This window comes from Cinclus cinclus, chromosome 9 (assembly GCF_963662255.1).
Source record: "Cinclus cinclus chromosome 9, bCinCin1.1, whole genome shotgun sequence".
Taxonomy (NCBI): Eukaryota; Metazoa; Chordata; class Aves; order Passeriformes; family Cinclidae; genus Cinclus; species Cinclus cinclus.
The window spans coordinates 9550928-9576532 of NC_085054.1; the positions used below are offsets into that span (position 1 = coordinate 9550928).

General features: G+C 37.4%; 1 protein-coding gene across 1 annotated transcript in view; it reads right to left on the reverse strand.

Moving 5' to 3' along the window:
• Window positions 1-25605, reverse strand: part of MYO3B (myosin IIIB) — a 171492-nt gene that overhangs the window by 24479 nt on the left and 121408 nt on the right. Inside the window, exons 32-33 of the mRNA XM_062498577.1 lie at window positions 19072-19135; window positions 18047-18185 (exon numbers count right to left, since the gene is read on the reverse strand). Of these exons, the coding sequence (XP_062354561.1) occupies window positions 18047-18185; window positions 19072-19135 (203 nt within the window). The remainder of the gene's footprint in view (window positions 1-18046; window positions 18186-19071; window positions 19136-25605) is intronic.

Genomic DNA, 25605 nt, shown 5'->3' on the forward strand with positions numbered 1-25605 from the left:
TGAATGGAACACAGCAGCAGCACTGGAGGTTTGTGCAATCTGCAGAGTGTCTTACTTCCTTCTACAGTAGAATCACTGCCACCTTTAAGCATAAAATAGTCCACTGATCAAGAGCCCATTTTCTTAACCTGTGGAGGGCAAGATTTGCTCTCTACTGATGACGATTTTCTGTAGTTATATAGAAACACATAGGAACCACAGACCTACAGGAAAGAATTAGAGTTTGAGTAACAAAAAGTAATAAAAGTTTAGTAAGACTAAGCAAGATTCAACATTTCAGACTTTTCTCTCTGCTCTGGCAAGCTCAGCTATGTCTCACAGAGCTCTGGTGTACACCTATTCTTCAAGGTACAAATGAAGAAAAAAATCACTCCAGTTATTCACATGTCTTTTTCAGCCTGCTACGGCAAATGATTAAGTTTATTCTTTCACTTACAAGACTCTGCAGTACCAGCAAAACTTCTTATAAGCTCTCCCTGTTTATTTTTCTCATATTTCAAAGGAAACTTTTCACTGCAAGTTAACTCCTCTGTTAAAAGTATGCCCTACCTTTTAATATTTATGACAAAGACTTCATAGAGAACTGAAGGTCTACAGACTTAGAAATAATGAAGCTCTAAATGTATCTCCATGATACAGACATGCCTAGCTAAGGCTGATTGGTCTATGTGGAGTGTGAGGCTGGCACTGCACTTAAGGTTCTAACTCTAGGGCAACCAGAACCAGTTTTTCTGAGTACTTGCTACTCTGCCAGGAGCACAGATCCCAAGGTACTTTCATAAATTCCATAACAGTAAAAGACAGAAGTTTAGTCTAGTCCAAAGACATGGAAAACTTGCGACTCATCTCAACCACTCTTGCCCAAGGTTTTCTTTGTAGGAGATTATAACATTTCCTTCACCCACTGCTACAATCTGCACACTAGACTTGATCAAAATCCAGCAGGGTTCCCATGAATTAGCTATTTTAGAGCCCAGGCATGTATGCTTAGGGAAGTTGGAAAACACTGGTACTTCAGTTTCTTGGATAATGAAAGGGAATTTCCAAATTGAAAGCTGGTAGTAAAGCTGATGGCAGTTTTCAGTTTTAGACCCACATGAGATACTTTGAAAGCAAGGGATACTCCAGTGATACTCTGAAGCACTATGCAAACAGAATTTGGCTCAGCATATGAACTCAGTCTCAGTTAGAATCTGGGCTTAAAAAAAATCTTAATTTCTTTAAGAATCAGATCTTAACTTTGCAATGACTTCTTTTTCATCTGCATGCAAGATTTTAAAAATAGGACTGGTGTTTCCTTTAATTAGTATTTGATACAGTATTAATATTCCTATTTATCTTTTACATGCCATATGGATTACATTCTCATTACTTTTGATCTTAATACTTTTAAAATATGTAAATCAGCAGACAGACACCCTCTTTAAAGCAGTGTTTGCACACCACATCTATTATTGCCTTGGGCAAAATGAAAATATCTGCATTGCTAAAATTCCAGAATTGTGAGGAAATCTTGAAAAATCAGATCTTAAACTGATCAATCTAGATGAATTATATAATGACCATGTAAACTGCAGTTGTTTAGATTCAGCTGTACCTAAAAATGACATTAAAAGTGGCCAAAGGTCATTAAAGAACATGTACTTAAAAGGGATCAATGAATTTAATTTCTGGAAGGAGAAATATGTTTTCACAGGTTGAGCTAATTCCAGATGCAATGCCTTAGAAGAACAGTACAGTTTTTTAAAAAACTCACCTTTAATGAAGACATTAAAACCACAATGACTTTATTTCCAAGTTTACAGAAGATACTGTTATCATAATTAATCTATTGTTTTTCCAGCACCTCAGCACACTGCTGATGAATAGACTTGCATTTGCATGTATTTCCATTTGTCTGAATGTTATGGTTAAGCAGAAAGGAGAAACTTATGGGACTTACCAATACACAAAAAGGGCAAAGAAGATACATGAGACTGGCCTCTGTTCACACTGCACTTAATCTCCAGTGATATGGGAAGCATTTAGACTTAGTGTTGAATGATTATGGCTCATGAATGTATTCTAACAGTCAAAGTTTACCCAACGTGTAAAAGTCTATCCAATCATATTACATTTGCTCTTCCTATAATATGTAATATTTTTAGCTAGCCCTGTCAAACTTCTCTGCCTACATTATACTGCTGAAGTGTATGATAAGAAAATAAATGAAGCAAATATAGCTGTGGAAACCAGACTTTACTCAGTACTACCATGCTCTGAGAGGTGGAGGGAGGATGCTGTGCAGTGCCTGCCTAAGGTATCCATTCTCTACCATTCAACCCTGAAAAGTCTGTGTCTGTTGAGAAATACCACATAAAAATTACTGTGCTGGTTGAAAGAAAGAATTGCTCCTCAGTAGCAGAAAAGGTATTTTGGGGAAATTTGGCACAGGAGGGTCCATTTAGTTCCTCTTATTTTTATTTTTATCCAATCTTATCCAAAACCCACTGGATTAACTGGGACCTTCTCCACTGTCTTGACTGAGCTCTGAGTACAGGCCAGAAACCTGACAGCCTGATATATTTAGCACTTCACCTTCAATTTGGTTATTTTAGGAATTTACAGGACAAAATACTGGTGCTTATTCAAATGCATGTAAGAGCACACATCACTCCTTAAACTGAATCACGAGGCCATGTTTGGCAGGGTTCATTCCAAATGAAAACCTGAGCCTGAGCTCTTTATTCCTATGGTACAACGGTTATGTATAAACCATGACTTCCCTGGGTGCACACCAAGCACAAGGTCCACAGCAATGAAGGCAGTGAAAGTTAAAAAAAAAATTGCTCTGTACAGTTGTCTAGTTTAAGGCATAGTCTATACCAGCAAATACTACCAATGCATTTATTTCTTGACATCATCTGAATTGACAAAAGTCCTCAGACAGAAATACTGTTCATTTTTTGACCAGAACAACTCAATCCATTTGGCAAAGTGCTTTAAGAACTTCTTTCCTATGATGCATGTCTTTCCAGAAAGGAAGTTTGTTGTCATACATCTGCAGTAGTTACAGTTTCAGTCTTCTAACTGCAGATTAGAAGATTAACTTGCCAGTTCAGTGCAGACGTTTTTTCCAGATGCCATCTTGCAAAAGACTATGCTAAAAATGCAACATTTTTCACATAAATCTGCAGGCCATACTCATACAATTAGAGCAAAAAGAAGGTACATCAGAGTTCTTAAATTTGCAGGAGTCTGACAAGCACCACAAATACTATTGAAATTCCTGTGCAACTAAATTAAAATGTTTTCTTGCAGTTAGTTGCAAAGGCATAATTAGTAATGTATTAGTAATCGAAGCAGCAACTGTATATCCCCAACTGTGTTTAGAGTAACTAGGTAAGAGAAAGCCTTAGAAGTAATTTAAATTTTCCCTTTAAGTGTCTTAATGACACTTCAGGGGACAACACAGAAGTTAGTTATTGCAGTTTAAATGCTTTATGTACTTAAATCACACTTATTGCTCATTACTGTTTCACAACACAGATATGTATTATCTTTATCTTAAACAAGAAACACATCAGCTAGGAAAATCTGTGCACAGCCATGCTATATTGTCTATACTGTTCAACCCATTTACTTTTCAAGTTGTACTATAAACATCTAATTCTAAGCAGTTACTTAGAATTCAGATTTCAATCTTTTTTTGAAATTGAATGGTCTTACTTAGGCAATGATTTTTATAATGCTAAACAAGAAGCATGGATAACCACTGCCACACCCTGAAGTATCGGGACCTTTGTGATGAACCTCTGCTTCTGACTGCCACATTAACAAATATGCAGAACCAGGAGATGTTGCACACAAGCCTGTGAATTTCTATGCTAATAAATCAAGGATCTCTTGGCTACTGAACTCACAGCTCTGTTCTCTAGTTAGTTCACAAGTATTTCATATCAAAGGGATGCAAATGTGAAGGTTTAGAAATAAAGGAGTAGCTCTTTCAAATTTGAAGCTAAATAAAAAGTCTGTCAAGCAATACCACTAACAATCTGTATCACTTTTACCGTCTCCTTTCTTGAAATTTAAGCACAACACTAAACAGTGGGACTCCACTTTCACTTCTGCTTCAGGTAGCAGACTTCTTTTCTCAATGATACGGCACCTACAGAAACTGAATTAGAGTATTTCATGGAAGTGACCCCATTAAAATAAATTCAAACAGCTACTATAAGTAAAATGTTCTCACCTTCCATTTTTTTCACTACTAGGATGTGGAAACCTCTGCCTCCTTCACTGCAATCCCACAATTCATGGCACATTCATATAAATATAACCTTGTCATTCCGTTGGAAACAGCTTAATGCTAAAGCCAACCATTTCCCTCATCTCCTTTGTGAAATTATATACCCACCTGATGTACAGAGGACATAGCGATAGAATAGAAACTACTTTCATGGGCCATACAAGAGAGAGGACAGTTCTCAAAAGTGCTCACCTTCCTAACATAGCAAAGGCCACACATTCACATGAGAAGAAGCCACAAGCAGGATATTGTGTTAACCAAGTCTATTGTTTTAAAACAGCCAAATTGTTTTAGATTAATGATGACCTCTTTTCCTGTGCCCTAGTGAAAACAGATTCTTGTTTCAGTTCTAGATCACTCCTGGCAAGTCAGCTGGGAAAATGCAGAACACAATGTACACCAGATTCCAGCACACTGCTGCCTTCCTGCTCTGAGCTTTGTCATCAGCTCACATGAAAACAAGCACAGGCCCATCCCACCAAAACTTGTTTTGCTCAGTTTGTTTTTGTTTCAAAAGATCCTCCAGGGGAAACAATCTGGTCAAAAATTCAGCCACAATTCAAAATGTTTATATAAAACACACTTGGGGCTCAAATCTGTGGGAACAATATTTTAAAACACTTGTGTTTTTGTTTCTGATTTGCTGTTCTTACTCAATGTTCCGGTATTGGTATGAAAAAAGCCAGACAAAACCCCAAGCATTAGTTTAACAAATGTAATCCAGATACAATGGGCTAGATTTACAGACCAGCCATGCTTGTTCATGGTGCAGCATGAAGATGCATGATGATGTTGAGCATAATAGGCCAAATTTACAGTTGCCCTGAGGCCTCTTCAGAGAAGGACACCCCTAGCACGGAGCGCCTGCTCACTGCATGCAGAGCCAGCTCTGTTTCTTTGTTCCTACTTGTCCCAGGATAGGAATAATTCTAAGACAGGGCAGCACAAATGTGAACAAAAGCCACCAGGATAAAGGGCTGCAGTCCTTGGGAAATAACTTTTCTCCCATACCCTCTAGTCTTTCCAATTTTCAGTTGATGTTGAACTGGAGCAAGCTCTGCAGATATGGGGACATCTTCCTCTGCTGTACCTTTTCAGAGGTTTTGAGAGACATTTGTCCTGCATCAACCCAGCACCTGCAATTTTCCAGTTGGCTTGCAAAGACATGGTAGACACAACACTATGTCCTTCACAGTTAAACTCAGCTCTCTTACAGATCATATGTACTTCCTGATCTGGCTTTTTCTGACTATAGTAAAGCAACTACAAATCTAAAGATAGACAGCAGTGTTCTTATTGCTGGGATTTCTTATTTGCAGAATTTAATTGATGATATTGAGGGAATATGTATGTCATCTGCCACTAATTTTATTATTTTTTTAACAGAGCACAAACAAGAACACAGAGAAAGTTTTTTTCCTGGTAAGGTTTTTTTTGCATTATTTCTTCACTAGTTACAAGCTTTACCCAGAACCAATCTAGGACACACTTAACTCATTAAGCAACAAGGGACAAAAGATCTTGATAACCCTCTGGTAAACACTGAACTTAAATAATGATCCTAAATTGTCAACTCAAATAATAAATCTGGTTCTGGTTTCAGAAGCAATTATCAATAGAGCTGAAAGAAGAACCTTTTAAAGAACCATGTCCAGAAAGCAAGGCACACCTTGCTCTGCTGTGGATGACTCTGCATAATCATAAGACCTCAAGAAGCTACCACAAGAAGATCTAGAAGAGTGCAAACTTAATTTAAAGCTCTTGCCAACATTCTATTACATTTGGAAAAGTGGATAAAATGCAGAAAACCATAGAATCATAGAAAGTCTTGGACTGGAATGAATCTTAAAAATCCCCATAATCCTCTGCCATGGGCAGGGATGTCACCCATTAGACCAGGCTGCTCAGGGCCCCGTGCAACCTGACCTTGAACATTTCCAGGGATGGGACACCCAAGATGTCTCCGGACAGAATGTTCAACGCCTCACCACACTCTGAGTAAAGAACTTCCTAACTTCCAATCTAAATCTGTCCTCTTTTAGTATAAAATGGTTCCCCCCTATCCTATTGCTATCTGCCCATGCAAAAAGTTGCTCTCCCTCTTTTTCACAAGCCCCCTTAAAGTACTGGTAGGCTGCAATGAGGTTTCCCTGAAGCCTTCCCTGAGATGGGCACAGAGGAATTTAAAATAACATTAGGAAACAAAACTGAAAATGTCTTCAGTCCTTGTCTGCAAAAACAAAAACATCATGGTCATACAGCTGCAATGGATGCGATAGAGAAACGCAGAATCCACAGACTGTAAATCCTAGAAATCCAGGGGGGGTAATCTCAATTCCTCCTGTCTCAGTTAACTTCTGTAATCTTGTTTTAAGGCTGAATTAATTGTGCAACTCACTGTACTATCTGGAGTATTGTGCTTTACCTTGTCTCTTCTCCTGATGTGACCTTAAGTATTTACATATTTTGTTACTTTTTTTTCTTTTTGGTTAGCTTCAAAGTTCATAAACAGAAAATAAAAAAGGGTCAAGAATAAAAAAGGGCCACTGAAGAAAAGTGACACGAGGGAGAATAATTTCCTTTATTTCATCTTGTCTCTTCTTTACTTTCAAAGATTTTTGGACCAATTAATGCTCTACCCCTTCAGAGACACAGGCTTCCTAAGCATAACAGAAAAACTATGTTGCAAATAATGATATAAAGTGTTGCACACCAGTGATGCAATTCTACAGTCAATACTGCAAAATAAATTGTTCACTAAATATTAAAGGTAAAATCAAAAGGATTTCACATTTTAAAAGCAAATGAATTATAATTCTCCTTTGAAATGCTCTAAACTAGAATTACATTTTTCCCTGAAAATTTGAGCAACTAGATAGAGCAAAGAAATGCTGCAGAAAGCAGCAGGACATTTCACTGCCAAGGTTACCAAGCCTTCTGTTCTTACTGAAATTGAACAGTGTATTTTTTGGTTTTCATCTCATTCACTTCTTTCTCCTTTCTCTATCATGCTTGTCTGCACAAGTTTTCTTCTTTGATGGCATACTCCCTCTACACTCCACTTCTGGCTTGGTTTTAATTCCATGATGTCTGTCCATGTCTGTCACACCTTTTCCATACATGTGAAGTTCTGCATGGTTTAATCATGCATGGTCAGCTTTTTATGCCCTACTGTTATAATCGCTTTAAAAAAGAAGTTCAGATTGGTTTATTTTTTTTCCCTCTTTTTTTTTTCCCTTGCAAGTCACACCACAAGTGACTACAATTCCACAAACAAGTTACAGAATTTAAGCAGAAAATTGGCAGACGCTTTCTGACTGTGCATGTTTATTTTGTGGGTGGGACAAGAAGAGGGAGTTCTGTGAATGAGCAGTGATTTTCTTCAATATGTGTCAATGATTAGCTTATGTGGCACGCTACTACCATGTAGGCAATCTCTGATTTTGAAAGGTTTAGTTTGTAAGTTGCTTCTGATGTTGAAAGACAATAATGAAAATCCTAATTCATTTGCAATGCCCTGAGACATGCCTGCCTGTGGCTGTCTAATGACTATGTTCTTCCCAGAAAATGTTTTAAAGCAGACTACAGTTTACAAATAAGAGTTTCTAAATATAGTTATGTAAAATTCCATTTTTCTAAAGAAGTTAAGCTCCTTTAGATATGAAGCTGAAGAATTTACCCTTCTTGGGCCCTAAATCAATGATCAAAAGGCACAAAGCACGAGTCTGGATATGCAGACAGAAAACTGATATATACTATAGACTTGAACTTACAGCTGTTCTGAATACCACTGCAATGGGCAAATCCTTGTGAGGAGATTAAGGACTTCCAATTTATCAGTTTCTTATGAATGAAATATTAATTGGAAACACATGGACAACAAGAGATTAAAGAAATTGATATCACTTGGTCTCGAAGTCTGACGAACAAAATATGAGGGGTTAGCCCAAACTGGAAGCTTGCTCCTGTGTGCCCTTTTGGGACATTATGTGAGACAGTATGCAGACCTGAATATATATATTCCATATATATTCCTCCATACATATATTCACCTGTCTCTGAAAACAAATCAGAGTCAAAGACTTTTGTTAGAAAGTATCTCTTTTACCAATTTTTAACTATAGCACCTAGTTGTTCTTAATTTTTTGAACTATAACTATCTATGCTGCTACTAAAATTAGTTCTGTTTTTTTTAGAGCTGCAGCAAACTTAGTTTTTTTTTTTAAATAAGCCTTTTAAAACAGACAAGCTTGCTGTTATTCATTTGATAGTCATGCTCTTCATCGTGACTAAGAATATGCAGTAAAGAACAGTATTAAAAGAATGTAGAAAAAACAATTACACCACTTTGCTGCAGGGCTTTTTTGGCGTTTGCAAATCCCAGTCCTACAAAAAGAGGCTGGAACAATGTAATATTTTGAATGTAACTTTTGTGTGTGCAGGAAGCAACATAAGCACACTGGTGAGATGGAGTCCCAAGAACAGCACTACACTCACAAAGCCACAGACAAAGAATCTAAGCTGTTCCTCCTAGCATACAAGGACAAAAACTAGCTGCAACTGAAGGTAAAGAGCCGGTACAGATTTCCAACCACATGCATTGTCTACATTTGATTCCCAGCAAAGCGCAAGGCAGTCAGATGAAGAAGGACATATTAAGGATGATCAAATCTTCATGGGTATTCTTGCTGCTATTCAGCTTGTTAGTCATGTCTGCATTCTCCCTGTCAGACTTAGCCTGGTAGGGCAGACCAACCTGACAAGCAAGAGGCAATACTTAGTAGTGACTAAGTTGTGCTTCTTGCCTTCTCACATTGCTCATTGCCTATGTTTTCACATGTACAAGGCAGGACAAACCTTAAAGACAAAGAACAGGTACTGAGATATTTTTAGAAAACGATATATTAAAATTCATAAAACTCTTCTTTTATACATGTTGTGTTATGGCTAAGATATGCTTGTTGCCTGCCTGACCACACAGAGGAAAGCAGCTCCTTTTCCCCATGATACTTCCTGTGATTTTGGTATTCTGATTTTCCCTTGGGGGAAGGTGTTAAAAGCAGGGAAGGTGCAAGTGTGGCATTATTTTTCTGCTGTACTGCCAACACTTGAACACAACAAATTCTTCCTGTAATTCTCTCCACAGGCAAGGAAGATCCTCATGAAAGATTATCCTTGCCTGGGGTCAGAAGGGAGTTCTGCAAGCTCACAATTACTGCGACAAACTAGTATTGGCTATTGCTATACTCAGCTTAATAATTACAGTCATCTGAGGCTATCCATGAGAGAACTGAAATACAAAATATTTCCAGTGAGTTGAGAGAAGTAATGATGGACAGCCAAGTAATACAATCATTGTCATGAGCAGAGCTAATGAGTAAGTCATGTAAGGCAATTTTTTCCCACCCAAATGCCTCAGAAGCAGTTCATAACTTAGTGAATGGAATACCTATTTATCAAACTGTATCTGTGAGTAACCAGTAGTATCTACATCTTCACATATGTGGTTGCAGACATTTTGTCCTCAGTATCTATCCTTTATTTGTCAGAGATATTTCAGATTTTTTTTAATTTGCATTGATCAACCATGCAAATTATCTGTCATCATGTATATGATTTTTGGCACCTAATCACAATCCACTAGAATAAGTAGTCAAATTTAGAAGAGAGGAAAAAAATCCAAACCCATACAAAATATGTAAGAAGTTAACTTGCTATGATACGGTCTGAACCATCCCACACACCTCGTAACATTCTGCAACAACCCATTAATTATGTTACTGCTTTTACCAGAATGTGATCTCTTCATGCTATCTATAAAGAACTATAAAAAAATGTGTGAAAGAATACATTGTCTTCTAGAAAGATGTTCTGAAATCTAGCTACTACTACTCAGCTGCAGGGAATTAATCAGAGTGAATTCAGATTTTTAAACTGCAGCAAACACCGAAAAATTGTTTGGTAACATACAGCTAGCACATTAAATCATAGTTCTATAAAAGCAAACAATTAATGGTCTTAGCCTTTTTCTTACAAATTACCCAGAAATAAAGAAATTATCTTAAGTTTTCTGATTATAAGAAAAAGTTTAAAAAAAGCTATTGTTACAATATTATTACAGTTATTTTTGCTTTGTATGCACTCTCAAAGCTCTGTACCTTCTGTACTTACTCTAACAAAGTTTACTTAAATGAAATGGTGGGATTGTTTTAGATACAGAAGAGTAATAAATTAGGAACCACACTATATGCCAGAGTACATCAGTCATCCGAGATATGCTGATGATTCAGAGCACTAGTAACTGTGGCAAAAAAAACAAAAATAAGGCTGATAGAGACTACTTAAAAGAATTTTCAAACAATAACAACAGGACAGTGAAGTGCTTCATGACTAAAAACTTAACTGCCAACAAGATACAGTGAAAAGAATTTTCAAACAAGCCTGTATGTTGTGGATAGAAAATGAGGACAAGGAGCAGATGAGCAGCAGCTTGGATCAGTGGACATTACATGTTAAGAGGAGAAACTGAACCTTCATTAAAACCTACCGGGTTTTGGCACAGCATTATTATTAATGTATTTATTAATCAACTTAATTAAATTTATTGGATTTCTTACTATATTTTTTGATATTTCAATGAGAGAGTTCTGCAATCTATTTTTATTGCAATGCAGTCATTACAAGCTGAATTTCAACTTGTAGAACAAATACCGAGTTGTTTCTGGAGAACCCTATTGCAATTTATCTGTGCAGTTTACTTGCATCTTATTTTATCTCTCACCTCTGATACTAATCAGTCATGGCTGCAGGTCAAATCTTTTCACATTGGAAGCAATCACAATAACCAATCCAGAAGTAAACTAGCCTGTAATGAAATTCACTGCCTAGGGCTAAACATAGAGCTAACATGTGTTTAACAAATCAAAGCTTGTATTTATCACTTGCCACTGTTTGTGCCTTTGCCTTTTGGAGGGGAAAAAAACAATTAAGAAGCTGTGCAATAAAGAAAAATTTATGAACAGTCCTATTTCTTTTCAGATTTGTTGGTCTGATACTTGGCAAAATTCAGGCTGCACATCATGCCATTGTAGAGTAGCAAAAGATTTAACAGAAACCATCAATGGGTGAATCTGTTCAGAATGCTAACATGGTCACTGCAAGTCTCAGTAGAAAAATTTACTTAAGGCTGAGAGAAGTGCAACCAATGTCACTTATGTTTGCAGTCAGATTTTCTAAATTCACACTGAATTATATGGTAAAGCACTTAAATCCTGAAAATGAGGTACTGTTTCTCACCCTAATGGCTAGTGAAGCTGAAAGGTTCCTGCACAATTCCAAAAAGTGAAAATTAAGGGTTTCCACAGGGCAGGAGGTGCTGGTTCCTCCTGTGGGGCTCCTGCAGGGTCCCACCATGTGCAATGCAACACATAGTACCAGGCCTACCAAAAGCATCCATCTGCATAACTATGCAGCCTTGCAAGCCTAGAAGGGTGATTATCCTTTCCTATAATGATATGAATAGAATCACAGAATCAGCTAGGTTGGAAAAGACTTCTGAGATCATTGAGTCCAACCTATGAGTGAACCTTGTCAACTAGACCATGGCACTGAGTCCCACGTTCAGTCTTTCCTTAAACACCTCCAGGGACAGTGACTCCACCACCTCCCTGGGCAGTTCATTCCAGTGTTTCAGCCTTTCTCTGAAGAAATTCTTCTTAATGTCCAATGTAAACCTTCAATGGCACAGCTTAAAACTGTGATCTCTTGTCCTGTCACTGTTTACCTGGGAGAAGAGGCTGACCCCCACCTGGCTACACCCTCCTTCCAGTGAGTTGTAGAGAGTGAAAAGGTCCCCCTGAGTTCTCCTTCAGGCTAAACACCTCCTGCTCTCTCAGCTGCTCCTCACAGGAATTGTGCTCCACACCCTTCACCAGCTTCATTGCCCTTCTCTGGACCTATTCCAGCACCTCAGTGTCCTTTCTGAACTGAGGGGCCCAGAACTGCACGCAGCACTTGAGGTGTGACCTCAGCAGAGCTGAGTACAGGGGGACAGTCATTGTCCTGGCCCTGTTGGTCACACTACTGCTGATCCAGGCCAGGATGCCATTGGCTTTCTTGGCTATCTGGGCACGCACTGGCTCGTGTTCAGCTGCTGTCAACCAGCACCCCCAGGTCCTTGCCCACTGCACCACTTGCCAGCCACTCTGCCCCCAGCCTGTAGCACAGCATGGGGCTGTTGTGGCCAACATGCAGGACCCAGCACTTGGTCATGTTGAACCTCATGGCTCTTGGTCTGACCCATTGATCCAGCCTGCCCAGGTCCCTCTGCAGGGCTTTCCTACCCTCCAGCAGATTGACACTGACTAAACTTGGAGTTGCCTGCAAATTTGCTCACAGTAGACTCCATACCCTCTTCTAGATCTTCAATAAAGATATTTAACAGAACTGGACCCAACGCTTATCCATGGGGGACTGGACACAAAGTGGGTGCAGCACCATTCTCCTCTACTCTCTGAGCCCAGCCATCCAGGCAGTTCTTAACAGTAATGATTGCTTTGAGACAGATTTATTACCAGCTTATTTTCTCAAGAGACATCCTAAAAATATTTTCCTGTGAGGGTTTTTACTTATACATTTGCAAGATAAAATGAATCTGGAAACATGATTTCCATTTACTAAACCCAAACCATTTATCTCAGGTGTGATGAGATCAGTAATCCAGTGATACTCTTTCAAGAAAAAATAAAAAGAAGCTACTTTTTCTCCTGCACATGCCCAGTCAGATTTTGCTTCAAAAGCCACAGAACACTAGCAGGATCTTTTCATTGGAAATTCATAATACAACATACCACATCAGTAACTCCTCTGCTGGAGCCTTCAGCTGCAACATGGCCAATAGTAATTACTGAATACAGTGTGGTATGTTGTAGGAAAGCACTATGGAGATCTCACAGGCCTCACACAGAGCTACAGCATGCCCAGCACAATCAGATCATACTATGTAACACTATCTTGGCTTTATAGACTTTCTTGTAACAGTCAAACTATGTGATCATGCTATTTTATTTGCAAAAGAATGACCAACTCAAACCTGACCCACTCAAAAAAATTACATGAAACAAAACCAAATATTCTGATCCAAACTCCTCTGAACCTCAGATATGTAAAACTTTTCATGCCAGTTTTTCTTAACCAAGAGACCAGACCGCTCACTGTTATGATTTTGCTGACTAAAGTCTAGTTTTTAATGATTTATATTCCCTCAGTGTAAAATTAGTCTCAGTGGAGAGCTTAAAAATGATGAAACCAAACTCCTGTTTAAACAACCAAAAGTAGTTCTACATAGATTACAAATTCTTTCCTTTAAATTCCTCAATGATAAGATTCTGAAATCAGTGGCATTCATGTGTCAGTATATGCCATCTACCTGTGACAATTAGTCAGAAGTCCATGCAGTATTTCACACTTCATCATGGAACGCTGGTTTTGCTTTTACTTAGAAAGGAAGGTTTGTTATAATGAAATCAAACAGGAAGCTGAGTTACATAAACAGGTGAAAGGCTTGGATTAATCTCTCTCTACTTGCACAAAGTGAAGTGGCATCTTTGGTTACAAGGCACCCAGATCTTGACACTACATTTTATGTGAGATACTGCCTGTTCTTTACTATAATACCTATTACAGTCATTCTGGGATATTGAATTTCTGTGAATCCAAGGATAAAAAGTGCCCCTATTTCCAAGTCACTACTGATTATTGCTTTGCCATAGCCATTAACTTTTTTCAAAAAATGTAAAAATAGGAATAAAATGAGATCAGAGTTAGAACTATACTACAATGTTAAACTACCATGTAGTGTAACATACTTCTCCATATTTAAGCACCTTTCACTTGCAAGCAGAAGACATTGAATTAAGACTGTACTTTAGATTGAGGCAGTTTAAAATATTTTCAATATCAAAGTCTGGCACAAAGAAAACTGTAGTCTGAAGCAAAGACCAAATATCCAAGCCACTGTTTCAGTTTTTTTTTTTTTTTTTTGGCTTGGGTATTTTAACATGATCATGCTTCTTAGCATTAAAGTTGGATCACTTCTTTAAAACTGGAGTTCAGTCCTAACTTTTAATGAAGTCATCATTATTATAAATTTCCTGCTTAGGGTGATGAACCTGTAAATATCATCTGTGTGATGACAACCACAGAGTAACATTTTGGGAATAATGTTTCCCATGCCCACAGTGCCCCTATTAAAACTTGTCCACAGTACTTTCTCAGGTGGGCAATAGCCTTCCTCCCCATCAAACAGTAACTTGACATATTTAATTATGTGCTTGCCCTCCATCAGTACAAAATTCAGTGATTTCATACATTTCTCCAAACCCAGAACAGCTACATTCACCAAATCCCATCTTTCTTCCCTTAAGAAAGAAAGAGAAATAATTATCATTATAAAAAAAAATACATATTGCAAGAAAAACATTAAAAATGGGTCACTGACTAATGGGACTCCAGCTTGAAACATGCCAAGTCCTAATTTCCACTAGTTTTGAAAAGATAAAAGATTAAAGAATCTAAAATCAAAGGCTATACTGAAATGGACTATTCACTGCCTCAGACTGTGGCTATAGATGACACTGAAGGTTATACTTCCACATCTCACAGAATCCTGGCAAATTTCTCTACCTTTCACAGAGTTTCAGCATTGCAGTGTGGGGTGCAAGGCACCAACTGAACATATCCTTAAGTCACATTGCTCTCCCATGAGACAATGCCCATGGCCAGAGACTGTCTATTTTCTCAGTTGCTCAAAATGTCTGTGCTAAGCATAAAAAATTATGTCACCATTTGGTCAATGCAGAGATACTATTAGCTTTCCTTTTGCAAGTGTATTTCCTTTGCATCCCAGAAAATCTGTCACATTTACCTTTGAAGCAAAGTTACATCTGTCAATTCCCTATGAAGCACTCACTTTTCATTAATAATTTCAAACATTCTCACTATCTCATCTATAGGAATACCATTACTTGGTCTCTGGAGACTATATTATTTTGATTCCTTCAGTACTATTTTATTGTGACTGGAATAATTAACTTCTGGCTTAATTGTTCCTAATGACTGGACTCTGCCCAGGCACCGTGTCACAGCAGAGACGCTGGAGGCAATTCTTGGCATTGTTATTGGTCTTGCCCCAGTGCTGTGGCAGAGCACAGTGCAGGGGAATGTCTGTTCAGTGTAAAAGCCCCCCCTGTGACTCCATACAACCATAGCACATGTATGCACTTGCTGTGCTTGCAGTTTGGCCATACTGCTCAGTCTTTCTGTGACCCAGTGAGAAGGCTTTTGATGTGAAAAAGAGGATTTTGTTTCTGTATTAATTACAGAGTATAGTCTTTGCATGACTTTCGTGGATATTTCCTTCTCTATTCTTCCTTTGCCAATCTGTTATTAAGACCATGCAGGCTGTGCTATTAGACAGCCAGGTAACAAGACGTGAGAGCACAGACTGCTCGATTAATACAGAAACACACAAACTCTTATCAACCATTTTGTCCTTTTGTGTCCTGTCCTCTCTTGACCGAACTAGAGTCTCACCTACTAAAGCCTCAAGACAAATAAGTAGCCTGTCCTTCCTTTTGTGCTTAAACCTGCATATAGACTTCCTCCTTAAGCAAACACCAACACTGCTTCATAACTGGGTCATGGACCAGTGCAGAAACCAGCCACATTCCCTTCCCCACTGCCCTCTGTATTTTCAGGTCCAAGCACCAGCAAGCTGACAGACTAGTGTTGTCTGTAATGTAACTTGCAGAGAATTAAAAATCAGTCTCTAACACTGCAGAATAATGTTTCACTATGAAAAATATCAACCTTTGCATTGTTTGGACCACCTAGTGGGCAGCTTTTTTAGTGTGAACGGCTTATGTAGTATCACCCTACATTGTAAAGCATACATTTTTATAGGTGCTTTCTTATTCCAAAGAGATATTTCCTATTTCATTTGTTATTCACAGTAGGTGTAAGAATACCATCTGCTTTAAAGTGTACTTTATACATTTAAGCTGAATACAGACTGAGCACCAGGTGAAAGCATCTGCATCTTTGAATGCAAGCCGTGCTTTTAAAAGCACCCAAAGAAGTTATTATTCTTCACCAGGGTTACTTCCTCAATAGTTACTCATTGAAGTGTGTTTTATATGATCACCTATCTGAATATTTTCATGCTTAACTAGGAAACTCCTTACTTCTCTGCATTTGCATGCTTATTCATTTAAACATAAATGTCTCTTCAATAGTTCAGATCAATGCTGCATTTATCTCCTCTTCAAATTTTATTCTTCTATCACTTCACATTATTGAAGATGCTCTAAATTACTGGGTAATGGCTCTGAATCATGTTTGCTAAGGGTGTAATCCTGCCAGTTTTACTCTGATTGTTTTACCTCAGACACAAGGTCTTTGATTTCAAGGAGACCAGTTGCAGGGTAACATACAATATGCAGTTAGAGTAAAGATGATGGATTTGGGCCCTGACTGCTTTCCTCAAGAGGATTTGCTGCAATGAAGATATTTCTGTTTGACAGGTTTATTGTGTAACATGCAATAATTTAAAATAGTAATGCAAACTTCCCCTGCAGTTCCACACTATGGATTCAAAACCCATATGGACTGAAATGCATGAAGAGGGAAAAATGGGCTTCTCAATCTGCTCTATTTAAATACTATTCTCTTTTTAGCATGGAAAGGACAAGATGCCTGCTTAAAAGAGGAAAAACATTGAATTTGCATTATTTCCTGTAACAGAACAATCTTCCTATAAATACCTATCTTCTTACCTTTACATTCTAAACTGTTTTACTGGATTCAGTAAAATTTAACCACATAAATTTCAGGATTAGGGCTTAATTATTCACAGAAATATTTGTAGACTGACAAGATGAAAGGTGTCCCATTAAATAAATAAATATTAATGTTAATAGCACAACATTATAAACAATTAATTTTCAGTATTAATCTGGAAATTAATTAACTATCATATACATTTTAGCTCTGGTTAAAGATATCACATTATCAACCTACTTAATCTTAAATTGTCAAAGTTACTTGACAGTCTAGTAATAAAGTCTGTATTCATGGATTTGCAAAGACAGGATGATTACAAAATTCCATGATAAAAGTATTCTGATAGTAACGATTTCCTGGAATATCCAAAGATAAACCAGGTAAAACTCAAAAAAAGCCAATTGCTTTACTTTAAGTTTTTTAACTCTTGATGAACTTGGCAAAAATAACATAACAGCAAATAAAATTTTAAAATGCACTGCATAGATGGTAGAACTACTGCAGATGTACCTGTGTTGCTGACTGACTCTTTGTGTGTGTAAACAAACTAGCCATCTTTCATTCTGCCAAACACAAGATTTCGTAATTGTCTTTGACTTCTGAGGTTGGAAGGCAAAGGAAAGCTGAAGCTCTTGAGGGGAGATTTGATTTCATTAAAAGCGTATTCTGAGATTAGTAATGACACTTTTAATAGGAGGTGTATTTTAAAAATAATTTTACTTTTGCCTCTGTAATATAGATACTTAAAGGTTTTTTCATATTTCCAGAGTGAAAATGTGTAGAAGGAAGTTTTTTCCATTCTGTTTCCTGCATTTGAAAGGATTGTTGAATGATCTCATCAATACATAAAGAAAGTTACACGCTGGCAACATGTAAGCAGTAAACAAAATATCTCTGCTACTGTATTACATATCTTACCTCCTTTTTCATGGGATGTCAAGAGACTTGACAACTGATGGTCTGCAGCTGTCTGGGGTTGGCTAATTGATTGTGAATGATTCGTTTCAAACGAATGTTTTAGAATAAATGGAGAAGCAGAAATCTCATCCAAATTATTCTGGAATAAAGAATGCTGGTTTAGGCACATAAGAAATGCATTGATTTCACTTGCTCATGATAACTTACAGCTGTGATCTCATGGAAAGAAACTTGTTATTTTCCAAGACTCTCTAAAACATCTAACGCTAGATTTAAGTTACACAAGATTCTTGTGGCTTTCAGCAACACCAACTTAGCACCCATGTCACAAACATCTATTTACTTTTTTCCATTTAACTTATTTATCCCCTTTCCTCATGCAGTTAAATCATAGCATGCACTGTATGCTGATTTCCTCTCATAGTTAATTTGTATCTTTAGAAAAAAGCTATAGGAAGGTATTAATCTGCTTAACATTTCTAAGTACATCATCCAAGGGATTTTGTTTTTTTAATCTTACATATGCTCAGCAGAGTTACTGGCAAAAACTGTACATTTTCTCCATTTCATCCTTTCAACATCAAATGGTAAGCAGCAAAAATTGGATCAGACTTCAAAGACTATGCTGTGCTCCAAGTCACAGAGCGACTCCTCCATTTCACATATTGAATTCGAGCAGGATATCAAAGTGCTACCAAAGAACCTCAGGTCCTTACTAAAAAAGAGTCTCTAACATCTGTAGAAAGTGAAGTGCACAGACAAATCACCTCAGGGAGCAGCTAGCATTTATTCTCAGCAGCAAATTTCCAGCCTTTTGATTCTCTTATTCACTGTACCTCCCTGTCTCTCTCTACAGAACTAAAGTTCTTAGCAAGCAGGCTTTTGTCTCAAAGACTTCAAAACATCACTAACGGTTTCATGTTCAGATGGCTATGCCAAGCAGCCACGAACACATTGCAGAACTGTGGACTCAGGAATTTGAAGTTATAATGGGATGTTGTTTTAGAGTATAAACTTAGCAGTACCTTTTCAGTTTGTTTGTCAAGAAAATCAGGCACCACGGGAGAAGACTGGTTACTGGTTTGCTGCCTAAAAGCAAAGCAAAATAAAAAAGTTTAGTTGAGATATTGTAATTTTTTCACTCCTATAAAAGGTTTACTGGCATACACACTTTGTTTTGTTGATTTTCCCTTTTCCCCCTCCCCCAATTTCTAAGTATGCACATACAATCAATTCAGAAAAAAACCCCACAGATCAGTCCTATTTCCTCTTATAAGAAAGTGTATACTGTTAAACACAGCAACAGGTCATGAGCAATGAACTTGTCAGTAAAAATATGTGGGTCTGTGCAGATGTGTAAAATGAGTTTATGAGAATTTAATTAAATTTAAGTAATTTATTAATTCATTAAGATTTTAAATGAAATCTTTTATTCCCAGGGGCGTGAAAAGCTGTCTTCACAGAACTCAAACTTAAGACACTCAAAATTTGATGGATGAAGAAGAAGTAAAACACATGTGTTCTCCTAAAGCCACTTGGGTTAAGGACAGAGCAAGAAGTAAGATGTCTTAATTCCTCGTCTATATCTGTTACTATTTTACCATCACATTATGTCACCATAAAAATACTAAAGGCCAACTCCTACTTCATTAATGCTGATTAAAGTAACATAAAAACCTTCTGCAGGCCATGATCCTCATTGTCAGGCCTTTGAAGGCAATAGATTTCTTCAACAGTAAAGTCCACCCAAACACAACTTGTTTCTGAATCTTCAGCAATGCAATACCAAAAAAAGGTGCTACCAATTTTATTTAGTGGATTTTAAAAAAAAATGAGGTTCATATAAATTATTTTGTATTCTCATGGTCCTCAAACTGGGATTAAAACAAAGACTTTTCATTGTCGAAACAGAATGAAGTTCATAAACATGGAAAACATTCATCTTTTATGTAATGTTGCAATTTCATGAGGGAACTTTGGACTTGCATGTCAGATTAGGGGAATTTAAGTTCCTCTTTATTCTTTGACACAAAGAGAAGAAAAACATTCTCCCTAAAGTGTACATTGAATTTAAACTTGTGTTTTCCTTGGAGGAAATGAAGGGATCCATTTTAGAAATGCATTATCATTTAGTACTTGCACACTTGTTAAAGTGGAAAGCATAACATATGTCTAGGACTGCATTTGACACTGCATTTTTGCATATACTACATTATCTGCAAAGTTCTCTATTATTATTTATCTTGTACATATATTATTTAGATAATAATTTATTTAGTGGGACTGGTTAGATAACTTGCCACTTTTCCCCAAAATTTCCTCAAGCATTTGTTGAGATGATGTACTCCCCTTTTCCCCAACATTTCTGAAAATAAATCAAATACAAGGTAAAAAATCATGAGTAATCCTCAAATATCACTGTGGTGGATGTCAAAACCAAAATTTGCTGTCAGATCAGTATGTTGCAAATGGCCTACAGCACCAAAACCAGACTGAATCATTATATAAATTAAAATACTCAGGTTTTGTGGTGGTTTGGATCCGGATCTAAATAAGCAGCATGAAAATGATCTCTGTCTTCTATTAAAAAAAAAACCCTACACAACCTTACCACAACTAGAACCTTATATAATTGTTTAAAGCACAAAGGTAAAAATCAGCAACCTGGCTTCTGAACAGCTTAACTTAGCAAAAATCAGCCTCTGGAATGTGGAAGTCCTGAAACCCCAACTCTATGTCAGGATGCCAGTGATGCCTTGTTTCTGGTTAAAACAATCCTAAATCGGTTTGTATTTGCTGCAAGGGAGCCCATCCTTCCACAGAATTACCATTACTACCAGAAGTATGTGTTGATAACTTGTTACTCAAGAGCCTTTCATCAGTTTTCTGCCCCTGTCCTGATAAGATGGGGGATGTCAGAATGGCTCCGTGGGCACCTGGCAGCCAGCCAAGGTCAACCCACCAGAATGTCAAACTGGCAGGGAACACTTCTGAAAACACGGTATCAACTGCAGATCTGGGTTCATGTGCCTGGTTTCAGTCAGGCAACTCAACAATTTGCTGCTGACTGTTCAGCTACTGAGCTATAATACGCCTCAGTCTTCACATGCAGGCTGTCTATAAATCACTCCATTAGCAAGAAACATTGGAATAAGAGAGAAACATTGATTCTTAAGGTCTGTCTACACATCTGTATAGTGTATAGACTCACTGTCCTTAGCATTGAAAGCAGTTGAACCACAGCAATATAAATCCAGTAATGGAGAATATCTTATGTTGGAGGTAAAAAATCTTGTTTTGGAGTTACTCTGGCCAGTATAAGTAATGGCACTTTTACTTTCATTATTTAAATGCTAACATGAAAATAATACTAGAAAAAAACTACTAGATATTCTACTAGAAATAATAGAGTTCATTTTGTAAAAGTAGTATTTTACAGAACAGAACAAATCCAATCCTTCCAGTGTGGGTAGATGAAAAATTCCAAAGGGGTGGGAAGGAGGGAAAACCCAGATGGACACTGGAAAATTGTTCCTAAATCCCCATTTAGACCTTAAAAAAATCTTCAAAAACTACTTAAACTTATGAATGGTAATTAAAAGCTCACATGGCATCAGAATCAGACCCATGGATTCTACTGCATGCCACAAGGATGACAGAGTTCTTACTTCCATCACAAGCAATAATCTTACTATGATTTCTATGATTTTCTAATCTTACTATGTTTTCTATGATTAAAAATAATAAAGTGAAGCTATTAAAGGAAACTAGAATGTCCTTATCCCAGCTTTTCTTACAGAAAAAAAAGATGAAAATTCATATTCAAAAGATGACTTACACAAAAATTGCAATGTGATCTTGACAGAAACTGAAATCACCCAAGGAGAAAGTATGGGAAAGCCGTAGGGAATAAATCACCAGGACCCAATGGCATTCTTCTGAAGATCCAGAAAAAAAATAGGTTTAAAATGTAGAGATGTGACCCATTCAATCAGCTCTCCATGAAGAATAGAAACACATCAACAGAGTGATTGCTTTTCTTTTCCTTTTAATCAAAAGAATTCCTGTAAGGTTTTCTTACTGACAGAGTGAACCTCACTTTAGTGAGATGCAGGCTGCAGTTGAATTCAAAGAAACCACAGCAAAAGACAGAAGAGCTTTCATATGAAACAGGAGAATTTACTTGAAACAAGTTTCTGAATGAATTTGTGCTCATGTGACTGAAATCATGTTTAATCTCCCCTCTCAATGATACACAGGATACTGTGGTTCTGTGCTAATCCACCAGTGCCCATGCAGGTAAATCCACATTGCATGCTATTTCAATGGGCCTCCAGCTGTAGCAAACCATTGAGACATGAACCTCACTCATTTTCCAGGCACAGCAACAATGCCATTGCAAGTAAAGCAGAGAGAACTCCTCTAGATGGATTTCTATACTTGCTCCCCATACTGCAGCAACAGCTGGTGGCACTACGATGCTATAAAACCTTGCAATGCCAAACCCACTGGGACAGATACAGTTACAGTTCAAGAAGTCACTGTGCACTTATAAATCATAAAAAATTTTGACAAATCCTCTAAATCAAGCCCATTTTTCGGAGAAAAATCAGCTACACCTACTTTTTATTTTTCTCTTTTTCTCTCCCCCTCCCTCCCCCCCCCCCCCCCACATCTGCTTAACCTGATTTTAAAAACCTGCAGTGATAGAGCTGTCAAAACTCCCCAAGGTAACCTATACAAGGTTTGCTTTTCTTGATGTCTAACCTAACATTCTTGTGCTGCAATGCAAGCCCATTATTTCTCTCTTAATTCTCAACAGAGAACAGTCTGTTTTCACATCAACCTTTCATGACTGGAGAAATACTATATGATCCTTAGTTTTTAACCTCCTTTAGCCAACTTCCCTTACCATGGTTTATAGAGGTATGTGATCATTTTTGTTGCCAAAGGACTTGCTAACTTTCTTCAAGGCCAGTCTCTAATGTACTACCTTAACCAAGTCTTGACAGCCATGAGAAAATGTTACAATTCACATGTGAGCTGAATGTATCCTCACTGCTAGTTAACCTCCCAAGGTAAACTTTGGAGCACTACTGATTTTCATATTGTGGTTCATTACATTTCATGTAACTGTTTCTAATTTAAGTCCTACCCTCTCAAGTCCTTGTACCACCACTCACTTAGTACTGATATGAATTTAGTAAACAGATTCTGCTTCTTCAGTCTAGTCATTAGAGAGCAGAAATAGACCCATTTCTAGAACTTGACTTTCAAATGCATGACTTTCATGCATTCCTTGTAGGAAAAGGAAAATGCTGATAATTATGCTTCATCTATCATTTCTTAAACATATAAGTTGGTGCATTTGTGTAGCTTTGTATAGGCTATATTATACAATCTTGATTCTGCAAGGCTCATGTGAATGTCACAAATTTTACTAAAAAGAATGTAGGTTTTTTTGAGAATGTAAGTGGACCAAAGCCTGAACATGACACCAAATAGCTAAAAAGAGAAAGATACAAGAAAAAACCATCACAATGAATTCAGTTCAAGAGTGTGAACTGGTGTTGATGTCAGGTATCTTCTACCCTTAACACACAGAGCTCCAAAGGAAACCAGGGAGCAAGGGATACACACTGACACACAGTTATAGTCACAGACCCAACTGTTGTGTAACAAAGTCACCATGTGGAAATAATTCTTTCTTCTATACAACACAGTATAGAAGCACTGATTGTGTATGTGTAGCTAACTTATATTGTGATGTTTAGCAGCCACTGAGCTATAGTACGGTAAGCTAGAGGAAAAAAAAAAAAATCTAGTGTTTTCCAGGGGAAGTATCAGATCAGTATCACTTAACACAATTTTCATTTTGGAAGGAAATGGAAAAGATGACGATGGTGGAACATGCAGGTTACAGACACTTTGATGGGGTTCTAAAGGGATTTAAAGATATTTAAGAATGACAGCTCTGTCTGAACAAGAAGATGAACAAGGCAGCATAGATTAAGGTCCTTAGTCACTGAACTGTAGATTAGTCTGCTAAGCAAGAACATTTATGACAAATATAATCACTAGAGATCTATCAAACTAAAAAGTTCAAATCACACAATGTTTTAGAAAATTACTTCTCATTTCTCTATAAATTATTCCTAATTAGCTCAAAAGATCCCTAATACTAACTTGGGATTTTAGCTATGCCACTGCAAAATGCAGCATTTTTGATTTCTGCAACAATCAATTGCAAAATGGAGGCAGAAATTAAGTAAGGTTGGTGTCTGTGCTCTCCTTGAGAGAGAGTAGACCCCATCACACTCCTCCCCCTTCTCTGCTGCCTATTCAGCTCTGTACAGAATGGTAAATCTGCTATTCAGCTGTTGAAAAAATAGCTCAGAAAGGTATCCACTTTCCTCATTTGAATCATGTTTGACTCATGTCTTGATCATGTTTGACTTTTAAATAACTGCCCCCTTTAAGGTTTGATTTAAGGTTTGATTGAGATTTGAACTGATTCAGTTCCTTGATGCCACGCAAGGCTGTGGGTTCCTCTCAGTGGCTGATGATGCCAAGAAAAGGCTTAGCAAGTGTTTCATACATGCATAGTTTTTGGGGAATAATTAAAACTTCGTGTCAGCTTCCTAGGTGCACAATTATTCCCAGGATCCTGTTTCAGTAGGAGCCACAGACACTTCCACAACTTTGTGGAATTGAATGGAAAAACGTTTTTTCAATGAGACAAAGCCACTTCCCTGCTAACATTTACATTACTAATTTCTACTCCAATCAGAGATATTTGCCAACTCTCAATGCATCCTTAGCTACCTGTGACATCAGCTTTACATTTGACTTGATTACCAAGCCAAACATACAAATGCATGAAGCATTGTAACATGTAATGCTAAATGAATAAATGTGTACATTTAATTAGTAAGCCATGTCATTTATTAGCTTCAGTTAGCTTATGTCCTGCATCCACTGACTGAAGAGTATGAACTAGGTGTAGATATTCAATTTCTTCTACAGAATTAATTTTTTTAAGTGCTCATTTCTTCTGAACACTTTCAAATTCATGACTTAGCAAAACTGAGTGTTTTACATGTAACACTATAACCCAGCTTCTATACAGATCTTTTAGAGGGCAGCAGGTTGCCAAACATTTAACTGCAAAGTTATACTCCTCTGCATACAACAGAACTGTGTGTCATTTTGCTTTCTGAACCCAAGTACCTTTAAGCTCATTTCTCATTTTCCAAAACTACCAGTTAGGGAAAAAAAATAAAGAAATAAAAATAAAAAATATAAGAAATGAAAGAAAATTAAGAGAAAACAATGTTTTATTTTTTATATTTTTTGCCACAGTGCATGAAACCACAGTGACACTGCCTTCTCAAGGGTCAGGTTACAACCTACTGTGTTAAGCATCTGCACCTTTCTGCTTCCTACAAGTTTCCTACATGACTGAACAGCCATGTGCTTAAAACAGCAGCCCAGTAACAGCTACATGAAAAGGTGATGCTTAATTCATGGGAACTAAGTTACTGGATTTAGTCCCAGGG